At 44.6% G+C, this 24,474-nt stretch overlaps 1 protein-coding gene across 1 annotated transcript in view; it reads left to right on the top strand.

Annotated features, from left to right (window-relative positions):
• Positions 1–24,474, top strand: part of INTS8 (integrator complex subunit 8) — a 629,314-nt gene that overhangs the window by 194,711 nt on the left and 410,129 nt on the right. Inside the window, exon 13 of the mRNA XM_069220496.1 lies at positions 2,574–2,749. Coding sequence (XP_069076597.1) covers positions 2,574–2,749 — 176 coding nt within the window. The remainder of the gene's footprint in view (positions 1–2,573; positions 2,750–24,474) is intronic.

Here is a 24,474-nt window from a genome sequence, read left to right as displayed (position 1 = left end):
CCCTGGTGTGATTCCTACCGCTCCACTGGATAGGGAATTCAAGAGGCCTTGAGCTCTGTACAGTTGCGCAAGTGCTGCTTATGGTCCCAGAGGAGGCCCAGGCTCTCCCAAGCATTAGTAGACGGGAGAGATACAGCAAAGTTTACAATACGATGTGGACTTCACACAACCGACTCCGTAGACAACCCTTAGGTGCCACGTCTGGCTACTCAACGCCCGTTTGCCAGAGAATGTCACATCTTCTTTTAAGGACGTACACTCTGGCGGCTCCTGCCCCTTTGGTGACAAAGCAAGCAGACTTGGCGCTTGAGAGATTTAAGGACAGTTGGGCTACAGCCCAGTTCTTGGGGTGATTGTCTGCCTTGTGCCACCCTGAGTCTGCTTTTTGTCTCGTTCGTGGCTCTTGAAGGGGCGACCAACTGCCCAGCTCCCGCCCAGCCACACTGCTGCACTTGCTTCCCAGCCTTTGCATGGCAGAGGATGTGGTATCCACAGACCACGTGGATCAGGCAGCCAGAGGTCAGGCCAGTCCACCATGTCTTATATTACGGAGGGAAGTTGGGTAACTCAGTGTAAGAATCAACATAATAATCATGACATCACAACTCTCCAGGACAGAGATCGGTGTGTCGATCATCTGAAGTGCAGGGAAATTTTCCTAGCTATTGAGAACTTCCTTGCTCTCTCCAAAGGAATGTTGTTCTAATCTTTATGGCAAACTCTACCACAATGTTTTATTTACATAAGTATGTGGGAACTTTGCCTAACTCTCTCTGTAGTTCAGTCGTTTTAGCTGTGGGTTGGTGTCCCCAAGGTCAACATTTTTCATCAAGTCAGTGTTTGGAGTGTGCTTGGTCTTTATGATGGTTGCCAAGTTCTTGAATGGATCCTGTTCTTCACAACTTGTTGGGAGCATTCTTTTGCTATTCCCCTTTCAGAAATAGTTCAAAGAACTGCTGCAGTTGAAGAGCAACTTTCTGTTACACGATCTCAGTCCAATGCAGAAGGTTGATTCTCATCCCACCCCATACCATTTCATAACTTTAGAGCTTGATCACTGACAAGTTAGCTTATGAACAGTTCCATGTAGCAGATTGTACTATAGAAAACATTTGTGATTAGCAACAACTCTACCAGGAAACAGTCCAAGATCAAATAACTACAATTTTGTTATTGTGTGCTGCAGGGTTTAAACCTTCTTCTAGCATCTTTGCTTGATGTCTTGATTTTCATGTCATATTTTTCCATTTGCAACTTTTCCCTGGAAAGAACACAACCGTTCCGAATTTTGTTTCACAACAGTTAAATCTTCTACTACCTGATGTATCGTCTCTTGCAGTCCCATATTCTACATCATCTGAGGAGTACAGGCTGCTCAGATGTCATGCTCTTTCTACCAAAGCATATGCCACCTTAGTGACCATCAAAAGACATTCACACCATTAAATTGGTCTCTTTCACATGTTTTCTGGAACCATTGTTCTCAAACACTTCCTCTACAAAGGATGCAGCTTTTATCCAGGACGTTGTGCATAGCCAATTTTCTTTAATTGTGCCAGAGATTTGGTGTTTTTTTCCTTGCATTTAAAGCTATGAAGCCAGATTTCCAAGAGACTGAGACAGATCAGAGGAAGGAGCAATGTCCTTAATTGTTTTTATGTTTCTGTACTTTTGCTGTCCTTGCATTACACCACCCTCTGAGCAATGACTAGCCAGTTTTCCCACCAAGTTAGGAATAGGAAGGGTCAGAGCAAGGAGAAATTACCTTAATACTTTTCATGTTTTGGTTGTCATTGCTTTACACCGCGCACTGAGAAATTACCTTAAATGTCCATGTCTAGCAACTTGTGTTGCGATAGGTGACACCCAAATAAATGGGGCTCAAAAGTACAAAGGAAACCTTGGGGCTACAACATTCCTTTAAGGGAATTGTGTTCTATTAGATTGTTTTTTTTCAGTTATGTCTGCAGGACAGACCATTCCCCACCAGATGTCACGGAAAGAGAGCAAAGACTGAGAGTTCGAGAATCACAATGAAAGCAATTGTTCCATCTTTGACTAGTGTTAGGTGAGATTTCAGTTCGACCTGTAGTTTACTGAATCCTCTGTATCCACTGTCATCAGTTGTCTCAGGAGTGCTTTCATTTCTTCTGCTTCATACATATAGCCTTACACATTACTAATTGTACGAAACTATGCATATCTTTGTTTCCCTCTCAAAGGCTTTTTCCATGATTGTGTTCACTAATGTCACTGGGAGACATCCAGTGCAAAGATGAAAGGTGATCTGATATATAATCTAAGAACAGGTTCAATGGCGTGCATACATTACATACCTTATGTTTGTATAATTTAGTTTCCCTCACATTTAGTTATTTTGGTTGCGGGTTCCCCGTGTTAAAATATTGATGTTGTCAAAGATAGGGGTTCTTGAGGTTCAAGTATTGAAGTTTACAAATTATCAAGATGCCAGGTGGAATTAATGCTACAGGCAAACCGTTCTTTACAAAGATGATAGTCTGTTTTGAAGTGTCTACTTGCTGTATTGAAAAGTAAATGTTCTTTGGTTTCAGGAATTTGTGTTTAAGTCTGGAAGATCTGCAGTTTGTGTTCATGATTTCCTCACATGATCTTTTTATGAAGCTACTAAAAGACGAAGAAAGAAAGTTACTTCTTGACCAGATGAGGAAACGTTCTCCACGAGTTAGTCTGTGCACCAAACCTGTAACATCTTTTTATGATATTCCAGGTTGGTCTACTGTTTTTTTTTCACTCCTTATTTTGAGTGCTGAAAATGCTTTTAACCGCTGTTTGTTTTGTTAAGCATATTTGGCATATTAATATACAACATACTTTCTTAACACTGAAGTTGTGTTCATTATTCGCACATCAGTATGGTCTGAATCCTTTACTACTATATTACTAGAAAAGGAACAGTTACTTACTGTAATAACTTGTGCAAGCAGTTTTAAAGATTCAATTGTCCTTATTTCTGACTTTTCCATATAGCATGACAACTATTTGTGAGCATTCCGTGTCAGTCCTAACTATTTGATGAGGCCCAGCTGAATAAAGTATTACGTTAGCTGGCCCGCTTTTTGAGGGTGGGGGTGGCGGCGGGATGGTCATGACTGACAAACTGCAAGGAAGATGTACACTCGAACGGTAGTAGACTAATCGACCTGTACCCTAACAGCTCTTGTCTTGCATTTGAGTAGCCACAGTGTGGCTTCAGGATTTGGGCTTTCCAGTTTTTACAGTATACGTGTTGAGCAAGGACAGCTAGATGGATCTGGAAAACCTTTCCAGTGCCTCAAAATCCTCTTCTACCATGGACGTGATACTTACCATGGCTGAAGGAAGGAAGTTGATATCAAATCCACACAGATCCCTTTGCCTGGGCAAAGAGGAACAGGCACACTTTGAGGGGAGACAGCATGCTGAGTGTGTAGACCAAATTACAGACATAGTTTGGGAAAGGGTGTGTGAAAATGTTAGAAAAGTTTCTTATAAAGCTATATTCCAGTTCATCCGATTTAATTATTTCTACAGGACATACTTGGTGCTGCTGACGCTCAACAAAATGTACCCAAATAGGACCTCAGAATGTCCCAGATGCAGGGAACAAGGTGCACATTTTATATGTTTGACATGGATGGTCTTGCGGCTACAAGAGGTGGCTGGAAGATGCATTCAGTCCCTTCTGCAATATCTAGGTTTTCTTCTGACAAAGAAAAAAGGTTTGTTGTAAATTTGATGACCTACGACTTATTCTGGCCAAAAGAAGGATAGCAATTAATTGGCTCTGGGTCCATTCCCCTCGAGTAGGTACTTGCGCTAGAGACATGGCAGAATGGGCCATAGCTGGAAAGAAGCATATGAAGAACATAAGAAAAGATAATCAACTGGCAGAAGATTTAGTGGAATGACAGTGTCGTCAGAAGTGCTAAATCCTCCCAATACCACAATCCCATGAAAAAGGTTCTTTCAGTGTTTCATTGGACAAATGCACTAGTCAGTGAGGTAGGGATGTAGTATTGTAATGGTGATGGGCGGATGTGCCCTAGCAGCTGAACTATGGCTGTAGGTTTCTGGAAGACTCAAGTATTTAGAATCTAACGACTGCCCTGTTGAGATAAATGTAGCGGTGTGCCCAGAGTTAAGCTGGGGTATGTAGTGGGTAAATATTTCAACTCTCTAATTCCTCTTTGACCTCTTTTGATAACATTTATTAGGAATATCGAATAAGTGACTGAGTCACTGAATAAGTAAATGACGTGAGTATCTGTCTTTTATTCTCTTTGCATCTGATCCCCTGATATGGCGCACACTGTATAAACTTTTTTGTTATGTAATAAGGAAATAACACATTTAAAAATAAAATAGTTTGAATTGGTGCATGCTTTTAATACCATAAAATAGAAGCAGACCACATAGACTTCATGGGCTCTCTTTCATTCAAATCCATACACATCTGATTACCTAAAACGCATTGTACACTGGAGAGGGTAAATTAAATTTTTGGAACGCTTATGAAATTGCCTATCTATGGAGTGCACACAACCCTACCTCTCTGTCCCCCATGTGCCACAATTGTTGCTCCCACTAACAAAACGGTTCTGTGACCGCTGCGCTGTGAGGAAATGGGGTGTATTATATGGTGTGACCTCACCGTGTAGTACATTTACCTTCTCCTTTAAGACCAGTAAGTTTAGTTTGCCAAACCTTTAGCTCAACCCTAGGTAGCTGTGACTCTGAGCTGCAAGGCTTATTCGAAGACACAAGTGTAGAGCATTTAAGCAGCACCAAAACATTTGAAGAAGAAATACACGAAACACACACAAAAAAAAAAAAAAAAAAAAAAAAACAGTTACCAATTTATAAAAATAGACTGTATTTTTATGTGTTTTAGATGCAGCAATGAAAAAGATCCACTGGAATGTTCCAGAGATATAGGACTTACAAGGAATAGTAAATACAATTTTTTCACATTAGCGCAAACAGGCATTGGCAAATTCAACAAATTTGACAATTACAAAAGTTTTCAAGAAAAACTTGAGGTAAGTATCAATGTGGTTACTTAGCTACTTTGAATGACCAACTTTGTTAGGGAGCCAGTCAGGGGGAACAGCAAGGTCCAGAGAAACAGTTAACTCGGGTAGGAGCAATCCTCTGCAGGTTTCAGGCACTTTTATCCCTTTGCTGTAGGTTCCCTTGGCTTGGTCCTGGTGCATGGGTTGCAGGGTGCTGTAAATGTGATCTGGTTGATGTTGTCTTCTTGGGGCTACGCCTCAGTCCATGGGCTTGGCGAGGCTGTCCACAGAGGACTGAAGTTTTCTCAGTCCTTGGAGAAGTACACCCGGGACTGGGCTACCAGTCGCCCAGTATCGCAGTTACAGAGGATTCGTTCCTTAAATGATATCTTACCTTTTGGGCGAACAAGCTGCACTCTGACTCTCCTGGATTCAACACCGTGTGCCGGGTCTTGGTCTCTGGTGCTGCCTGGTGATGGGAAACGGTGGCTTGAGGATTTGGGCTACCAATTCTCCCCAGCAGGCTTCCTAGGCTGTTTTGGCCCTGTGCTGTGAACAGGTTGTCAGCCAACTGACCCTTGGAGTCTCTTGCTACAGCTTATGTCCAGAGACGGAATCTCCACAAGCAGGACACAGTAGGCAGACCACCTCTCATTTGCTTGCCACCGGGTTCAGCAGGTATAGTCCACTCTGGTTTAGCCTCTCTTTGCCTGATCCACAGTGCAGCAGGACAGCCCTTCTTCGGTCCTTCTTCCAGTCCAGAAAAGTTCTGAGCTCAGGGTGCTAATGGTGCCCTTAAATACCCAGAAAATGCCCTCATGGTAGGTTGCGGTCAGTAGCCAATGGACTACCACATTCTCTCCTGCCCGTTGACCACTTCCTGCGAAGCGTGGCAAATGGCTATTCTAGGATGCACCATTCTGCCCACTTCCAACATGGCAAGATCTCTCTTAGCATGTGGAGCTCCCTAGTGTAACCCAGACGTGCGGCTACCAAGTGGGATACAGGCCCCTGAAAAAACAGTTTGACAACAGGTTTCCCCTCTTCTTCCCAGGTGCCAGCTAGGCTACCTAAACAATAGGGCTGCCCCTCTCCCTGGTGTTCTGCATCTGATCTTCAATGGCAGATTCAGCTTCAAAGCTCTCCTACTGAGCCAACACCCATGTGGCTTCCTGCAGGAGGGAAGTAACACCTCTCTCCAGTGCAGGCCCCTATTGTTTTCTTTCCTGGGAGTCGTTAGCATGCCTTCCTAGGAGGGCAGAAAGCTCTTTCTGGTTCAAGCTCTTTGTGTATCCGTTAAAGGCACAGGAGATTGAAAGCAACAAAGTGTAAACTTTGTAGACGATACAACACACTACAACATGTTACGTTAATTCCAACTGGGGAATCCAGTCTGACTCAGTGTCATGATCTGTATCAACTTTGGTTGCACTGTTGAGAGTTAACAGAGCTGAGGAGGTTCAGTATGCAACCCTGAACTTGCCAATGGGGCAACCAAGTCTTTCCACATTAAAAACAACAGTGTTGCATTTTTACTTTTCAGAACATGTAAAATACAAGTTCTGCCCCTGAAATGGGTTGCACCCTGCCTTAGGGCTCAATAGGCCTGCCATAGAGGTGAATTACACACATTACCAGGAGAGGCTTAGCTTTGTCACTGTGGACAATGGCAAGGCCAGGCTAACAGTTTAAAACTGCCCTAGTCTGCGATGGTGGACTAGAAGGTAGGTTTAAGTCTTTACATGCAGGGTGGCACAACCAGTGCTGCAGTCTCTGGAGTGACCCTCTAACTTACATGCCCTGGTTACCATATACTATGGGCATACAAGTAAGTTAGGTTATGCTAATCTGGTAAAAGCCATTTTGACATGCACGTTTGTAGGGTTAGGGCACTGGCACTGATGTCTGATTAGCACACTCAGTGCTCTGAGTCGAAAAACCAGCAGCGTCCGTGCAAAAGCCTGGGGTTGACCATACAAAAAGAGTCATATTCTTACATGGCACCTCTCCAGATGAAAGGTACAAGTAACTAATCTTTGTCCTGGTAGTTATCATCTAAGTGGAAGAAACTTGAAAGGCCATCCTCATTGACATGATCAGTCCCGATCTCCGTTCCACTGTAAAGTCCATATCCTGTAGGTAAATTGACCACTGCAACAGCTTGGGGTTCTCTCTTCTAATTTGCTTCATCTCTCTAATTGGTCTGTGGTCTGTTTGAACTATGAAGTGAGTACCAAACAGGTTTGGGCTCAGGGATCAACCCACAGCAAAGACTTCCCTCTCAGTGGCACTCCAGCACTGCTCCCTGCAGAGGACTTGCCTGCTAATGAAAGCAACTGGCTGACCCTGTCCCAGATTATTCATTTTTGAAAACGTTGCCCCAATCACCTGTTTAATGCACCTGTCCAAACAGTGAATTCCTCATTGAAGTCAGGTGCCTTCAGAACAGGTACTCAGCACTGAGCTTCTCTGACGGCGTCAAAAGACTTTTGACACTGCTTAGTCCAGATAATATTTCTGGATTGCGAACTTGAGGTGAGTTCAGCGAGTGGTGCCAATATGGTACCTTACCCTTTCACTAGCTTTTGTAGTAGTCGGGAAAAGCTCTGACTTAAGTCTGCTTCTTAGGAGCTTCCCAATTCAGAATGGTCTGGATTTTAGGGTTGAAGATATTGTAAATATCCTCCACCAACTTGGTGGCCAGGTACACAACAGAGCCTTGCTCTATCTGGCACTTACCATCCTTGATAATTGGGCTTGCTTGCTGCAAGAAGCACTTTGATGTGGACTAGGTGATTCTCCAAGTTGGAACTGAATACAGCTATATCATCCAGATAAGCTGCACTGAAACTTCTCAGTCCTGAACGCACTCTATTCACCAGCCTCTCGTAGGATGGAGGTGCATTTGTCAACACAAAGGGCACCACTTTAAATTGAAAGTATCCTTCTGGTGTGGAAAAAGCAGACCTTTTTAGCTCAGTGGGTGAGGGCTTTCTGCTAATATCCTGATGTCAGGTAAAAAGTGCTGAGATATTTAGCTGCCTTCAACCTATCAATCGGGCAGGTTGCAACCTACCAGTAGGTGCACCCTGTCTTAGGGCTCGATAGGCATGCCATGTGTTGACTTACACACATTACCGGGAGAGGCTTGCCCTTGCCACTGTCTATAGTGGCAAGACTGGGCGACTTGTGGAAAACTGTGCCTCCAGTCCACAATGGAGGAGTGGGAGGTAGCTTTTATGCTTGTCACATTCAGGGTGGCAAATCCAGTGCTACAGTTGTCAGTGACTCTCTAGCTTACATGCCTAGGTACCCTGGGTGTCATAAAGTAGGGGTTTACAAGTAAGTTAGTTTATGCCAATCTGGTAAAGCCAATTTGACAACGCTTGTTTTAGGGTCAGATAGCTCTGAGATCTAATTAGCAGGCCTCCATGTACTCAGAGTTGAAAATCCATCTTCATCAGTCCAAAAGCTTGGGATGACCATGCAATAAGAGGCATTTCCTTACAACCTCCTATTAGAAATTGCAATTAGTTCCTTTATTTGTGATCTGTAATCATTCATTTAAAGTTTTTATGTAGCTCTGAAAGTACTCTTCCTATGACTTAAGAGTGCTAGTTGAGAGAAAGAAAAATGTATGGTATAGTCAGTCAATCAATATTTTCCAGTTATTTTCTCTGGACGTCTTTGCCTTCACAATGTCTTTGCCTTAGCTAAGCACATTGGAACATTTCAGTTGTATGTCTTTCTGAAAAGATTTGTTGACCAGAGGCTAGGGTTCAGTGAGTTTTTACAGTATAGAACCCTGAACTGTGAAAGATCTGCACCACGTCTATTACATATGAAGACTTGAGATGTAAGGGTTTCTGTTGCTCATCGGTGGTTTCTGCTAGGCATGTAGTGAGAAACTAACTTCCTCAGGGATTGTGAGGCTCTGCCCAAGTAAGCATTGTGCATGGTGCACAGAACTTTGACCTGAATTCTTACATTGTTGGTACTACTCTTCTGGTGAAATCCACAATGACAGGATTTTTTTCTTGCATTCCGTTGTGCAGTATTCCTCTAGGATATTTCTCCATTGGCCTTTCTCTGATTATTTATTGGTCACTGGGTGGAAGGAGGTGAAGGAATATGGAATCTAAGTCTAAGGTAATTATTCCTGGTAGCTAGAGAAGGCATTTTGGATTTTGAAAATTTTTAGTTCAAATACAAGTTGTAACTGTAGGAGGCTGGCTCATTATACGATGTATACATACAGGTGAGGCACCCTGTACCTAGTGAAGGCAACCCTTAGTGATAGTTTGAGTGGTTCTAGCTACCTAGAGCTCTCAAACATTAGCTGTGGAGAGCAGCTGAGGCTTACGCAGGAGGGTGCAAAGCAATTTCAAATTTCTCATAGATCAGTCAGTGATGTACACACAAGAAAAACCTTTGGTAAATCTCCTAACCAGATATATATATTTGTGTGTGTGTGTGTGTGTGTGTGTGTGTGTGTGTGTATATACTTAAAAATAGGTAAGTAAAGACATAAAATAAAAGGCGTGCCTATGGGGTGGCCAAACCATATATAAAAAAAATGGGATGTGAAAGCCTCTACTAACCGAGACTAAAACCCAAGGAACCTTAGGACTGGGGAAGCACTAAAACATCACCTGTAAGTAGCTAGTATTCCCCAGGCACCCATGTGCAGAGTTGTAACCCTGGGTCATTGTCCATACCCAGACTCAGATTCTAGAGGAAGAGGACATAAGGAAAGAGGGGACAGATTCCAGGCCACCCGGAGATGCCCAGGGGGTGCAGGAGGGCAATGCCTACCCTTCTTGAAGATGCTTTCCTGAGTGGAAGTGTAGCTCTGGTGCCCAGGTGATGGAGGCAGATCCCAGGAGATGTCCATGAGCTGTCTCACGCTGGTCGTTGGATTGCAGAGTTATCCGTGGTCAGCAGGACTACCAACAAGTCTTGTCAAATGAAAGAAAGCGTTGCGCGAAGTGTTGCAAGATTTGGGGACCAGCAAGATCCAAGGGGCTCAACTTTTGTAGGTAAATCGGGCCATCCCTCAGCAAGCAGGAGAGCCAGCAGGAATCATTGGAGACCCCAGGAGAACCCTCTGCGAGGCACCGGGAGTCGCAGGGAGTCCTCCGTATTTCCAAGATGGCAGAATTAAGTGGTCACCTGGCAAAGCTCTGGGCGCCTCCTTAGAGGAGAAGCTGGACAGGGGGGAATGGTCACTCCCCCGTCCTTTGTGTGGTTTCATGCCAGTGCGGCTTCTGGGGGCTCCTGCACTGGAGTGATGTGCCCTTCAAAGCAGTCTGGTGGCACTCGGAGCACCCTCACCTTAGCACAGTGACACCTATTTCTAAAGAAAAGGTGGTAACACCTCTCCTCTACACGAAATTCTTTGTTTTGCCTTCCCTTACCTGAATTAAGCTCAGCAGCTGAAGGGCAGAACAGTGACTGGGGTCGGCGGCAGCACTGGTTTGCATACAGATTGCAAGGTTGCACAGGCAGATATGGGGAGATCCCCTAAGGAGCCCCACAGTACATGGTATCATGCAACTAACAATCAGTTTAGTTTCATGATTCCAGCATGTTTGATATCAAACATGACGAGGTTCGGTGAAGCCATTATGTAGTCAGACATCTCGTGTTGACCAGTGTCCGCTACATACCTTAGGATGGTTTCCCTGCACTTGCAAAGCCCATAAAAGGGGGTCTAGGGTTTTCGGGGGTGCCTTTGCTCATGCTGGGTACTCTCACGCTTAGAACATTGCACCCTGCCCTTGGGCTGAAGGGCCTACCTTAGGAGTGACGTTAGAGTCAGCGTGTAGTGAGGTGAAATGTGCATCTACCATTACGCACAGACAGGCCTGTAGTCACAGTTTGCATGGACTCCCATGTGTGGCATAATACATACTGCAGCCCATTGTGATCCCCTGGTGTACCAATACCCTGGGTACCGAAGTACCATATTCTAGGGACTTACAGGGGTACACCAGTATGCCATTTTTGGGGTGTAAATGTTGCTTACCAACTGCACTTAGGTGAGTGAACACTGACACTGGGGTCCTGATTAGCAGGATCCTAGTGTACTGCAGTCAGAATTCACTTACACCAGGCAAAAAGTGAGGGTAATTATGACAGAAAGATCCTACTTTCCTACAATAACCCTACGTTTCTAAATCATTAAATGTACAAAAAAATCCATTCCATAGAAATGCAAACCCAAATCTGAAGGTCAAATATAACACATGTGTAGTAAGGACGGTCCAGAAGATCAGGTATTCAAGTTAATCTTTTATTATAATCCAGAATATCTCATCCACATAGATTGCCACAGGAGCTCTGCTCTCTCCCACTCCTTCCTCAGCCAGTCTCCAAGTCTCCCCCCCCAAGGAATGTAGAATCCCTTTACATACTAACACTTAAAAGATGCAGAGCATGCATTTCTCTCCAGATACCACACACCTTTCCTCCAATGAATATAATAAGAAACATAAAACTAAAAAAAACTATAAATATTATAATGATACAAAAAACAAATGTTAGAATATCCTAACAGAAAACTACTGCATTTGCGGATAGAACAGAGAAGGATTAAACATCTTTCTTCCTAGAAATCAAGACACAATTGAGATTCCATATTCTTCCATCGTTAACTTTGACTGCATTCTTGAACAGCTTAGTGACCGCAAAAGGACCCCAATATTTACTTCCACTCAATATTGTTTTTTTAATCAAAACCACATCTCCTACCTTTACTTTGAGATAACACGCGCTTTTCCTTTTATCAAAATACTCTTTCCTTTTTTCCATTCGAACCATTTCACTTTTCCTGTCATACTCCTCCTGAGACCAGGAAACTGCTTTATTTTTGTCCCCAGACACCCATCCTGGTGCTAACATGGTATTACCTTTTCTACCCCTGAACATCTCAAAAGGAACTGCTCCAGTGGTCGAATGCGGAGTAAATCGGTATGCTACTAAAATTTTTTAAACCTTCTTTCCAATTTCTTCCCGCAGCCACTTCTAGTTGCACACATTCCTTTACACAATTGTTAAACCTTTCTACAATTCCGTTCCCTTCAGGATGGTACAATGAACATAACTTATGCTTGATCCCCAATTTCCTCAAATACTCCATTTCCTTGGAGACAAATTGCGGACCATTATCTGTTAAGATAGAGTTGGGAAATCTCTCCTGAGCTCAAATTTCCTCAAGCAGACCAATTATCCTTGTACTTTCCACACTGCTGACTACACCCATCTCAACCCACCTGGAGAATTGATCTACTAAGACCAAAATGTAATTGCTTCCTGCTCCTCCATGAACTGGTCCTACAAAATCCATAGCAACCACATCCCACGGCCTGCTTGATAAACTCCTGACACATATCGAAGGTACTCTTGTTTTTATAAATCTTCTCACTATTACAGCAGTCCGGACATTCTCTAATTACTCTCTCGATACTCAAGTCCATTCCTGGCCACGAATAGTTGAGGCGAATACTAGCTTTAACTTTACTCATTCCTTGGTGTCCCGTATGTCCCAACTGAATTATTTTATTAGTCAAAACACTTGGAACTACCAATCTTGCTCCCCGAAACAATAACTCATCTGACACAGACAATTCATCCCTTACTTTCCAGAAACCTCTAAATGTTTCAGAATTCTTCAAACTCTCAGAATCCCAAGAGTTATTGAGAAAATGACATACACATTGTAACACAGGATCATTAGCTACTGCTTCCACCCACTCATCCTGTTCAATTATTCCTTCCGTGACGCTACACACTCTAAATTCATCTTCTTGACAATAGTTCAAATATTCCTCTGATTCAGAAGCAAGTCTAGATAAACAATCTGCCGTATTGTTACAAGCTCCTGGCACATAAAACATTTTGAAATTAAAATCCTGAAGATTAACAACCCACCTACTGATCCTGCTCGAGATTTGGTCAAGTCCCTTTTTCATGAAAACTTCCACTAATGGCTTGTGGTAAGTATAAACATGGAACTCCCTTCCCCACACAAAGTTCCTAAGTTTATTCATAGCCCAAAATACTGCTAAGGCCTCTTTGTCAATAGTGGAGTAGTTTACCTCTGCTCCCCTTAATGTTCATGAATTGTACACCAACGGTTTCAACTCCTGATCATTCCCCTTTTGTAACAGAACAGCTCCTAAGCCTTTGGTACTGGCATCTGTCATGATTACACACAATTCATTTGGTTCAAATGATTTCAAACTAACCATCTTAGATAACTCATCCTTGATACTTCCAAATTCTCTTTCACACATCATCCCATGCAAATTCAACCCCTTTCCTAAGCAATTTACGCATGTTCTCTGTTTTAGAAGCCAAGTTGGGCAGGAATTTGGCATGAAATTTTACCATCCCTAAAAATGACAATAATTCTTCTTTTGTTTCTGGGGAATGCAAATTCAAGATATTTTCAACCGAATCTTGTTTTGGATACAACCCTGTTGAGGTGATTTTTTTGACCCAGAAATTCAATTTCCTCCTTTCCAAAGGAACACTTCTTTAACTTTAATGTGAGACCGTGATCTCTTAGAATGCTCAACACTCTTTACTCTCTCCAAATGTTCCTCTTCTGTTTGGGCATACACTAAAATATCGTCCTGAAAATATTTAACTCCTGGTTCAGAGCCAAATAAATTGTGCATTAAACGCTGAAACACTGAGGCAGCTGACACTAGCCCAAAAGGCATCCTTACAAATCTAAAGGTACCAAAAGGTGTGATAAAGGTGGTGTAGTCCCTAGAATCGGCATGCAACACAACCTGATGGTATGCCGAAGCTAAATCCAAAGTACTAAAGTACTTTGCACCATGCAATAAAGATACCATCTCCGTTATGTTTGCCACAGGAAACTGATCACTAATGACTGACTTGTTGAGATTTCTTAAGTCTACGCATAATCTGATCTCACCATATGATTTACATGCAACAACTATAGGAGACACCCATTCCAATGCCTATACTGGTTTAATTCTACCTTCACTGCACAACCTCCGTATTTCCTTTTCTACATCATCTTTCATCGATATAGGAATGGGTCGCACTTTGCACACTACTGGTACTGCCCCTTCCTTGATTTTGATGCGATGCACATCTTTTGCTAGGCATCCCAACGTGTCACTAAATACATCCTTAAAATCATGAACAAAATCTGGCACTACCTCAACCCTTTTTTTCTCTTCACTAGCGGATATCTCACACACACCCCTCAACATTTGCAGAAAATCTTTCTTAAGAATAACTGGCGTCGGGTTATTGGGATCTAAAATGTCCTTCAGTTCCTTCTGATGTGGCCAGCTTAAAACACTATCACCCTTCACCGGAACATAGATTTTCCCAACTATAGTGTTAGATTTGAAGGTAATTTCTGATTCAAAATAACCCCTCAGGTCTATGGTTTGTCCCCCATAACCCCCTGGAATCACATCAGGCTCTTTCAGTTTCACACTTCGACTTAAATACTTATCGAATACATCATTGGACAATAAAGTCAACCACGCTCCCGAATCAAACAGAACTTCGCAATCAATTCCACAAATGATTACAATGTCTCTTGGATGTTTCTTCTTTTCTTGTGTGTCGACCATCAATATGCAGTCTTCCACTAGCTTCACTGAAGGAGAGTCTTTATTTGACCTACAACACTTCGCAAAATGTCCGCGCTTGTTGCACAGCTTGCAAATTGCATTGGCCGCTGGACACTTTTTATAAGAGGCATAATGTCCTAGGTTCCCGCACCGGAAACACTAGGTATCTTTGAATTTAGACCTCTAAATTTGGTTAAGCTTCCCATCATCTTTTCCTCCATCACTGTCTTTGTAGTCACCTTGTTGCTCATTTTTCTGAATTATTTTATTTACTGCTGGACACTTGCTTCTCTCCAACTCTTCCACACAAGCTAAGGTGTGTTCTACACTCTTAGCTATCGTCACCAGTTCCTGTAGAGAAGGATCATCCTTGCTCCAAAGTTCCTGCCTGACCTTGTCACTGGAGCATTTCAACATAAACTGATCCCTTATACGTTCCTCAAGTGTCATTCCAAACTTGCATGAAGCAGCTAGCTTCCTTAATGCCGTAACGTAATCCTCAATTGATTCACCCGGTTTCTGTTCCCTCATACCAAAGTGATAACGCTCAAGGATTGTGCAGATTTTCGGCAGGTAGTGTAAATCCAGCTTTTTCAAGCATACTTCAAATTTGTTTAAATCTGTCCCATCATCTGGTTCTGGCAAGGTTTCAAAAATTTATTTTCCTTCACTTCCCAAACAATGCATGAGAAGTGAAGTTTTTCTTTCATTAGATAAATTTGAGCCACACACTCTTGTATAATGGAGAAAGGATTTTTTCCATTTGGACCAGATAATAGGTGCTTCACCTGGGACCGTTAAGAAAAAAGGAGGCAGTGGTATATTCTGCATTGTTTAGGTTTCGAAAAGTGCTTTTAATTAAAGAATTTTCTCTTTATTCTTGAATCATTTTACTGTCTATCAACCTCCTTTTATTATATGAGATGCCAAACAGGCGTTTTCTTTAGTGAGTTCTTCTTGTTTTATATTTTTTTTTTTACAAGAAGTTCCGGAGACAGCCAGGCTACCAGTACGACTCCTGATAAGGTAGGACAAAAATTGCGCTTTTATTTTAACAAAAATTCACTCACACACAAAAGTGAAGATGAACGATGCCTGCGCGTGTGTTAGAATTGTACGCGCGCAATGAGGAATGTGCGCATGTGGGAAAATAACTTTGTGGGTTAGGCGTGGCTAGAGAAAGTCGGCGTGCAGTCCGCGTGTACAAAGTTACTTGGTTACGCACGACAATACGCGTTGGTAACCAAGATTAAGATCTGGAAGGTTTGTGCACAAGCACTCGATCGCGTGTCTAATTTGAAAAATGCCAGCAGTTTGTTGAGCGCTGATGAGGCTTTTGATGAGAATAACGTCTAAGATAATACAACATTTAAGTTGTACAGATCAGTTCACTTCTCTAAAAACAAAGGACATTTCACAGCGTTTCAGAAGTTCTGCTAAGTTCTTTTGTTGAAGTCTAAATAAATATACGATAGACTCACCAGGAAAGGTGGTCTTTAGGAAATCTTCCTCACTGCCGTAATAATAAAACATGCGTCAGACTCACCACGTAAAACACTGTCTTTTAGAAAGGTCAGTTTGTAGATGCAGATGTAGTTGAGTTCAGGACCATCTTGTAAGGAAATGCCTCCTTGGCATGGTTACCCCCTGACTTTTTGCATTTGCTGATGCCAAGTTATGATTTGAAAGTGTGCTGAGGCCTGCTAACCAGGCCCCAGCACCAGTTTTCTTTCCCTAAAACTGTACCCTTGTTTCCACAATTGGCACACCCTGCCATCCAGGTAAGTCCCTTGTAACTGGTACCCCTGGTACCAAGGGCCCTGATGCCAGGGAAGGTCTCTAAGGGCTGCAGCATGTCTTATGCCACCCTGGGGACCCCACACTCAGCACAGACACACTGCTTGCCAGCTTGTGTGTGCTGGTGGGGAGAAAATGACTAAGTCGACATGGCACTCCCCTCAGGGTGCCATGCCAACCTCACACTGCCTATGGCATAGATAAGTCACCCCTCTAGCAGGCCTTACAGCCCTAAGGCAGGGTGTACCATAGGTGAGGGCATAGGTGCATGAACCCTATGCCCCTACAGTGTCTAAGCAAAACCTTAGACATTGTAAGTGCAGGGTAGCCATAAGAGTATATGGTCTGAGAGTCTGTCATACATGAACTCCACAGCACCATAATGGCTACACTGAAAACTGGGAAGTTTGGTATCAAACTTCTGAGCACAATAAATGCACACTGATGCCAGTGTACATTGTATTGTGAAATACACCCCAGAGGGCATCTTAGAGATGTCCCCTGAAAACATACCCAACTTCCAGTGTGGGCTGACTAGTTTTACCAGCCTGCCACACACCAGACGTGTTGCTGGCCACATGGGGAGAGTGCCTTTGTCACTCTGTGGCTAGTAACAAAGCCTGTACTGGGTGGAGGTGCTTCTCACCTCCCCCTGCAGGAACTGTAATACCTGGCGGTGAGCCTCAAAGGCTCACCCCCTTTGTTACAGCGCCCCAGGGCACTCCAGCTAGTGGAGATGCCCGCCCCCTCCGGCCACGGCCCCACTTTTGGCAGCAAGGCCGGAGGAGATAATGAGAAAAACAAGGAGGAGTCACTGGCCAGTCAGGACAGCCCCTGGACAGCCCCTAAGGTGTCCTGAGCTGAGGTGACTCTGACTTTTAGAAATCCTCCATCTTGCAGATCGAGGATTCCCCCAATAGGATTAGGGATGTGCCCCCCTCCCCTCAGGGAGGAGACACAAAGAGCCACCCTCAGGGCTAGTAGCCATTGGCTACTAACCCCCAGACCTAAACACACCCCTAAATTGAGTATTTAGGGGGCTCCCAGAACCTAGCAAGAGAGATTCCTGCAACCTGAAGATGAAGAAGGACTGCTGACCTTAAGCCCTGCAGAGAAGACTGAGACACCAACTGCTTTGGCCCCAGCCCTACCGTCCTGTCTCCCCACTTCAAGAAAAACTGCAACAGCGACGCGTTCCACAGGGTCCAGCGACCGCTGAAGCCTCAGAGGACTACCCTGCATCTAAAAGGACCAAGAACTCCTGAGGACAGCGGCTCTGCTCCAAAGAAGAAACAACTTTGCAACAAAGAAACAACTTTAAAAGGACTCCACGTTTCCCGCCGGAAGCGTGAGACTTTGCCCTCTGCACCCGACGCCCCCGGCTCAACCTGCAGAGAAACAACACTTCAGGGAGGACTCCCTGGCAACTGCGACCCTGTGAGTAGCCAGAGTTGAGCCCCCCCAGCGACGCCTGCAGAGGGAATCCAGAGGCTCCCCGTGACCGCGACTGCCTGCTTCTAAGAACCCGACGCCTGGTAAAGACCCTGCACCCACAGCCCCCAGGACCTGAAGGATCCGACCTCCAGTGCAGAAGCGACCCCCAGGTGGCCCTCTCCCTTGCCCAAGGGGTGGCTACCCTGAGGAGCCCCCCCACCCCTTGCCTGCCTGCTTCGCTGAAGAGACCCCTGGGTCTCCCATTGAACTACATTGCAAACCCGACGCCTGTTTGCACTCTGCACCCGGCCTCCCCCGTGCCGCTGAGGGTGTACTTTTTGTGCTGACTTGTGTCCCTCCCGGTGCCCTACAAAACCCCCCTGGTCTGCCCTCCGAAGACGCAGGTACCTACCTGCTGGCAGACTGGAACTGGGGCACCCCCTTCTCCAGTGAAGCCTATGCGTTTTGGGCACCACTTTGACCTCTGCACTTGACCGGCCCTAAGCTGCTGGTGTGGTAACCTTGGGGTTGCCCTGAACCCCCAATGGTGGGCTACCTTGGACCCAACTTTGAACCCTGTAGGTGGTTTACTTACCTGCAAAACTAACAAACACTTACCTCCCCCAGGAACTATTGAAAATTCCACTGTCTAGTTTTAAAATAGCTTATTGCCATTTATTGTGAAAACTGTACATGCTATTTTGCTGATTCAAAGTTCCTAAGTTACCTAAGTGAAATACCTTTCATTTGAAGTATTACTTGTAAATCTTGAACCTGTGGTTCTTAAAATAAACTAAGAAAATATATTTTTCTATACAAAAACCTATTGGCCTGGAATTATCTTTGAGTGTGTTCCTCATTTATTGCCTCTGTGTGTACAACAAATGCTTAACACTACCATCTGATAAGCCTACTGCTCGACCCCACTACCACAAAATAGAGCATTAGAATTATCTCTTTTTGTCACTATCTTACCCCTAAGGGGAACCCTTGTACTCTGTGCATGCTATTTCTTACTTTGAATTAGTGCATACAGAGCCAGCTTCCTACCTTCCCATAGTTCAACGTGGGTAATTTTGTGTTGAGATATTCCAAAAAGTCCAGACCCTCATCGTCAGTGTAGTAAGGACGGTCCAGAAAGAACAGGTATTCAAGTTGTTCTTTTATTATAATCCAGAATATCTCATCCACATAGATTGCCAAAGGAGCTCTGCTCTCACCCACTCCTTCCTCAGCTAGTCTCCAAGTCTCCCCCCAAGGAATGTAGAATCCCTTTACATTTTAACACTTAAAAGATGCAGAGCATGCATTTCTCTCCAGATACCACAACATGGTTATTCAGTTACATGTTAAAGCTTAAAACATTAAGCTGATAGTGGAAACCTTTACAATCAAGGAAACTATTCATTTTACCTCGGGGTTCTGTGATGATGCAAAAGTTCAATACTTTTTCAACAGTACATTTTCTTTCAAGGACACAGAGTTGAGGGTAATGTTTTACTTTATTTTCTGTTTGATACTGCTGCCTTTTATAAATGCAGAAATATTTCAATAAACATCAAAACTGGCTGATTAACCCTAAGCATTCCGTCAATCCACACAGACAAAAAATTCCATTTCGGAGTCTGATTGAAATTTCCAAATAAAATCCAGTTTCTGTGCTATGGTATAAATAAGCACTGTGTTATAATTATGCCCATATCACCCCTTTTGGCAAGTTAATATAAATAAAACGTCAGAACTGAGAAGCAAATAAGGATGATGATTGTGTTGTGGTGATGATGTTAGTAGAGGCTGTGTCTGAACATTCACATTTATTTTATTTGTGGTTTATCATGGAGACACATGGATTTTGAATTTTAGGATGCTTATTGAAATGTTAATGTATTTGTAAAATTTGAAAAGTTAATCATTATCTAAGTGAACGCTAGCCTCTCTCTCTCTGGTCACATATCATACTCCCTTTAGGTTTTAAATCATTTTTATTAAGTTTATAGCAATATACAACAGCACCACCTACAACCACTGGCCGGTGGAGGTAATATAACATTGGACATAGAGAACCTGCAGAACAGGGCAAACAGTCTAGTCTAGTAGTTTATTACTGCATAATCAGATCATCATTATCCCTTATGGCAAACCCATACATGATATGTAGTGGATTTTGTTAGTCACGTGTGTGCCCGAGTCCGTCAGGTGTAGGACTTGTAAGTAACGTGGGCATGTCAGTTCTCTAAATACGTCGGCGAGGTAGGTGACGCAGGGGCCCCATGTTTTATCAAAAGTGGGTAGAAAGCCAGTAGCCACCGCTGTCAGTTTCTCCATTCCCAGTATATCCCACAATTTGTGGAGCCAGTCCGCGTGAGTGGGGATCGCCTTGGTTCCCCAGCGAACCAAAAGAAACTGTTTAGCTACTCCGAGTGCTAATGTGATAGCTCTGCGTTTTGGGATTCTGAGGCGGTATGTCTGTGCATTGGGAAGCCCTAGAAGCACGTAGCTAGGGAGTTGTGGAAGTGTAGTGTCATAGTCCTCGTCAATAACCTTTAATATGATGTCCCAAAAGGAGGCTATTCTGGGGCAATGCCACAGAAGATGCGTCAGCATGCCCAACTGCCTGCAATTTTGCCAGCATCGGTACATGGTGCCCTGCCGCCACCCGAGCCGGTGTGAAGTACCAATAGTGCTCTATTTTCAAGAATAGTTCTTTAGTGTTCATGTTGCGTGCTGTCACTCATGCATGGTGTAGCACATCCCGCCATTCCCTGTCTGTGAAGAACAGGGAATGGCGGGATGTGCTACCCATCTGCGCTTTGCAGATGTCTGAGGCAAAAGTAACAGTGTGGTCAAAAAGCCATAAATGGCAGATATGAGTTTCTTATCATTGGTGCGCGTTAACAATCACTTCTCAAAGGGGAGGAGAGGTCTTACACGCGTGTGGTCGAATCTCTGGAGAGGATACCCAGTGTCGTATTGCTAGGTACTGCCAATACGTTTTTTGCGGGAGGCCATACACCACCTGTAATTGATTAAAATCCATAATGCCTTGGGTGTCAGAGGTCTCCAATCATTTTACAATTGGAGTTCTGCCAGTCTTGGAATGAGGCTCCCATGAGAGCTAGGGGGAAGTCAGGATTGCCGATAATCGGCGTTTGCGGAGATATGGGAGAGGACAGGTCCTTATGTTTCTGCACCCTGTCCCAAGCATCCACCATGGCTCGCAGGACAGGGGAAATGTAGACTACCGGCAGTCGATGCATCCGGGGGAGCCATGGGATGTTCAAGATATGCTGTCCAGCCACTGCCTGGTCAATAAAGCACCAGTGCTTCTCAGTGCGTTCCTGCGACCATTTCAGTAAGTATCGTAACTGGGCAGCCTGGTAATAACTAACCAGATGAGGTACCCCCAGTCCTCCCTCCGCCTGCAGGAGATAAGCCTGTGTCCGCGCCATTCTTGCCCTTTTCCCCGCCCAGATGTATTCCCAGATCAACTTCTGCATAGTGTCTAGAACCCCGCTCAGAGGTGATAGTGGCAGGCTTTGCATAAGGAGCAGGACTTTGGGTAAGAGCGTCATATTTATGGCTGCTATTCGACCCAGCCACGAGAGTCCACAGCCCCTCCATTTGGCCAAGGCATCCCTCGCTTCACTCAGTGTAATTACGTTGGGCTGTAGTGGCTGGGGTAGTGTAGATCTGGATGCCCAAATAATTCACTGCTTGCATGGCCTCAGCGCCTCTGCCTCCTATTCCGATACCGTTAAATTGAGAACAGAGCATTTTGACAAGTTGGCTTTAAAGCCAGCCACATCTCAAAAGGCACTCAGTTCCTCCAGCATTGTTGTGAGCGACGATCCTGGCTCTGACAAATAGAGCAGAACATCAACCCCATATAGCGCAATTCTGTGAGTTCGACCCCCCCCTTAACCCCACCACCCCACCCACTTGCCCTCCTCTCCCAAAAATCGGGATGCCGTGAATAGTTTGGCTTAACCGTATGCGTTCTGCAAAGGGTTCCATATAGAGGTCAAACAGCAAGGGCGACTGCGGCCAGCCCTGTCTGGTCCCTCTGGCTATAAGGAAGGTGTCAGATAGGCCGCCATTAACCCTCACTCTAGCCTCAGGGGAAGTGTAATTACACAGTACCTGTTTGTAGAATCTCCGGCCTAGTCCATAACGGGATAAGACCACGAACAGAAAGTCCCAGTGAACCCGGTCAAAGGCCTTCTCTGCGTCAAGAGATAGCAATAGGGATGGTATGTGGGCTCACTGCACTTTATCTAAAAGGTGGCACAACCTCTTGGTGTTATCGGCACAGGTCCTCTCTAGGATAAACCCGGTCTGGTCGGTATCTATCAACCCTTGCATGTAGGGGTTTAGCCTGTGTGCCAGGACACTGGTAAAGAGTTTGGCATCCACATTCAATAATGTGATAGGCCTATAGGATGAACAGAGAGCTGGGTCCCACCCAGTCTTTGGAATAACCGTGATTGCTCCTAATTGCACTGAGGGGGTAAGTGTTCCGGTATTCGCAAAAGGGTTAAAAAGCCATGCCAATATGGGTGCCAAGAGGTCCCCAAATATTTTGTAAAATTCGGACCCAAACCCATCCTGCCCAGATGCCTCCCCCTCCGAGAGGTAGCTAGTAAAACTTCAGCAGGGGTGATGTCTTTGTCCAGTGCTTCAGCTGTCGCCCGTGAGAGCTGGGGTAGGGGCATCGTATCCAAATAACATGTTATTGCCTCAGTGTCCAGTCCCTCTTGTGTGTAAAGGGAGGCATAAAACTTCTCAAATTCCTGCAGAATCAACCCATCTGTAGTGACAGCAACACCATTTTGGGTTTGGATCTCGTTCAATCGACGTTGCATTGCCTGTGCACGTAGTCAATGGGCCAGTAGCTGTCCCTCTTTGTTTCCTCCCCCACATAGTACATTTGCTTGGTACGTAACATGGCATGCTCCACTACATCCATATCTAAGGCCTTTAGCTCTTTACGTGCCACTCCGAGCTGGCGTTTTGCTTCCCCAGCGCCCACTCCCCTATGCGTTCCTTCCAGTTCTTTTACCCTTGCTTCTAACTAATGGCGCTTCTCCTTCCGAAGGGCATTAAAGCATGCAGCAATGGCTGTAAATTGGCCCCTCACAACTGCTTTCAGCACCTCCCATATCCCAACCACTGAGGTCTCTGGTATATCAGTAAGGGCCAAAAAAAGACTTAATCTTGTCCCTTATTTTTGTGCATACCTCCGCATAAGTGAGAAGTTTAGTGTTGAGTCTCCTTAAACGAAGTCCCTATCTCAGGACGATGCAGTGAATTGCAGTGTAATTGGGGCATGATCAGAAAGGGCCGCCACTCCAATCTTTGTGTAATTGTGTGTAGAAGACCGGAGGTGGCCAAGAAAAGGTTGAGTCTCGCAAATGTCTGATGTGCAGCTTAGAGAAATGTATACTCTCTAAGCATTGGGTTATTAGTGCACCATACATCCATTAGCTCCCCCCCTCTCTCTCTACCCCACCCTCCCCCCGTAACCAGTGCTGAAAGCCCACAGAGTAGGCTCCCGCCTGCCCATAACGCTGTGTTGACCTGTCCATGAGGGTATCGGGGACCACATTAAAGTTGCCTCCTATATGGATATCATTGTCCTTTGTAGTGAGCACCTGTCCAATGGCCTCTCTGAGAAATGCCTACTGGCGTTCATTAGGGCCCTAGATACATGCCACTGTTATTTTGTACCCATGTATGTCTATATGTAATGAGATAAGCCTACCATTCTTCTGTGCCCGGGTACCCAACACTTTTCCAGGGAAATGTGTACCCAGTAATATTGCTACCTCCTCCCTTCTTCCCCGAGGAGTGAAACTGACGGTCGAACCAGCAGGATTTCAACCTCTTCCAGTCCGCTTGCAGCAAATGTCTCTTGTAGCAAGGATGTGTCACATTTAGATTCCCTGAGATATGAGAGAAGGGCTCGCCTATTCACTGGAGCATTAAGTCCTCTAACATTGAGACTGATTACCTCAAAAGACATGTATATATGTGGGGCAATATAGCATGGGGTCATCTTGGGCATCCGGCCCGCAACTAATTGAGGTAGTGATCAGCAGTGGTCTTACCAGAATCCGTCAATAAGATGCGGCTTGAATAATTAAGATAACAACAAATAATACAAACCAATGAACGAAAATCAAACTAGCTCCCGGCCTGGGAACTACACCATGTCCAATGGGAGAGAGGATACATCTCGCTGTACCAATTCATTCTCCATCTTGTCATCCTCCATCTTGTGGGGGGCTCTGCTGTAATCTCGTCTGCGCCCCCGTGTCATTCATAAGTGCTGGCATGTGTCCATCAAGGAGTCCCGATTTTCCCTTGTGTGGGGCCAAAGTGGGAAGAAACAGCCAAGAGGTGGGACGGGCCAGTCTCCCAGTCCATACCCCCCCCTTCCATGTATGTCCACTCCATCATGTGTTACGGGTCTGCTTCAGTGTCCGAGATGCATTCCTGATTCTGCAGGCTGCGCAGAAAATCCGCCTTCTCCTTCGTGCTCTCCTTGTCAGTTGGTTTATGGTCTCTTCCTTTACGTTGCTGAG

The sequence above is a fragment of the Pleurodeles waltl genome, chromosome 2_2 (assembly GCF_031143425.1).
Source record: "Pleurodeles waltl isolate 20211129_DDA chromosome 2_2, aPleWal1.hap1.20221129, whole genome shotgun sequence".
NCBI lineage: Eukaryota > Metazoa > Chordata > Amphibia > Caudata > Salamandridae > Pleurodeles > Pleurodeles waltl.
Note: the sequence above shows the minus strand (reverse complement) of the source record. Positions and strands in the feature narration are given on the sequence as shown.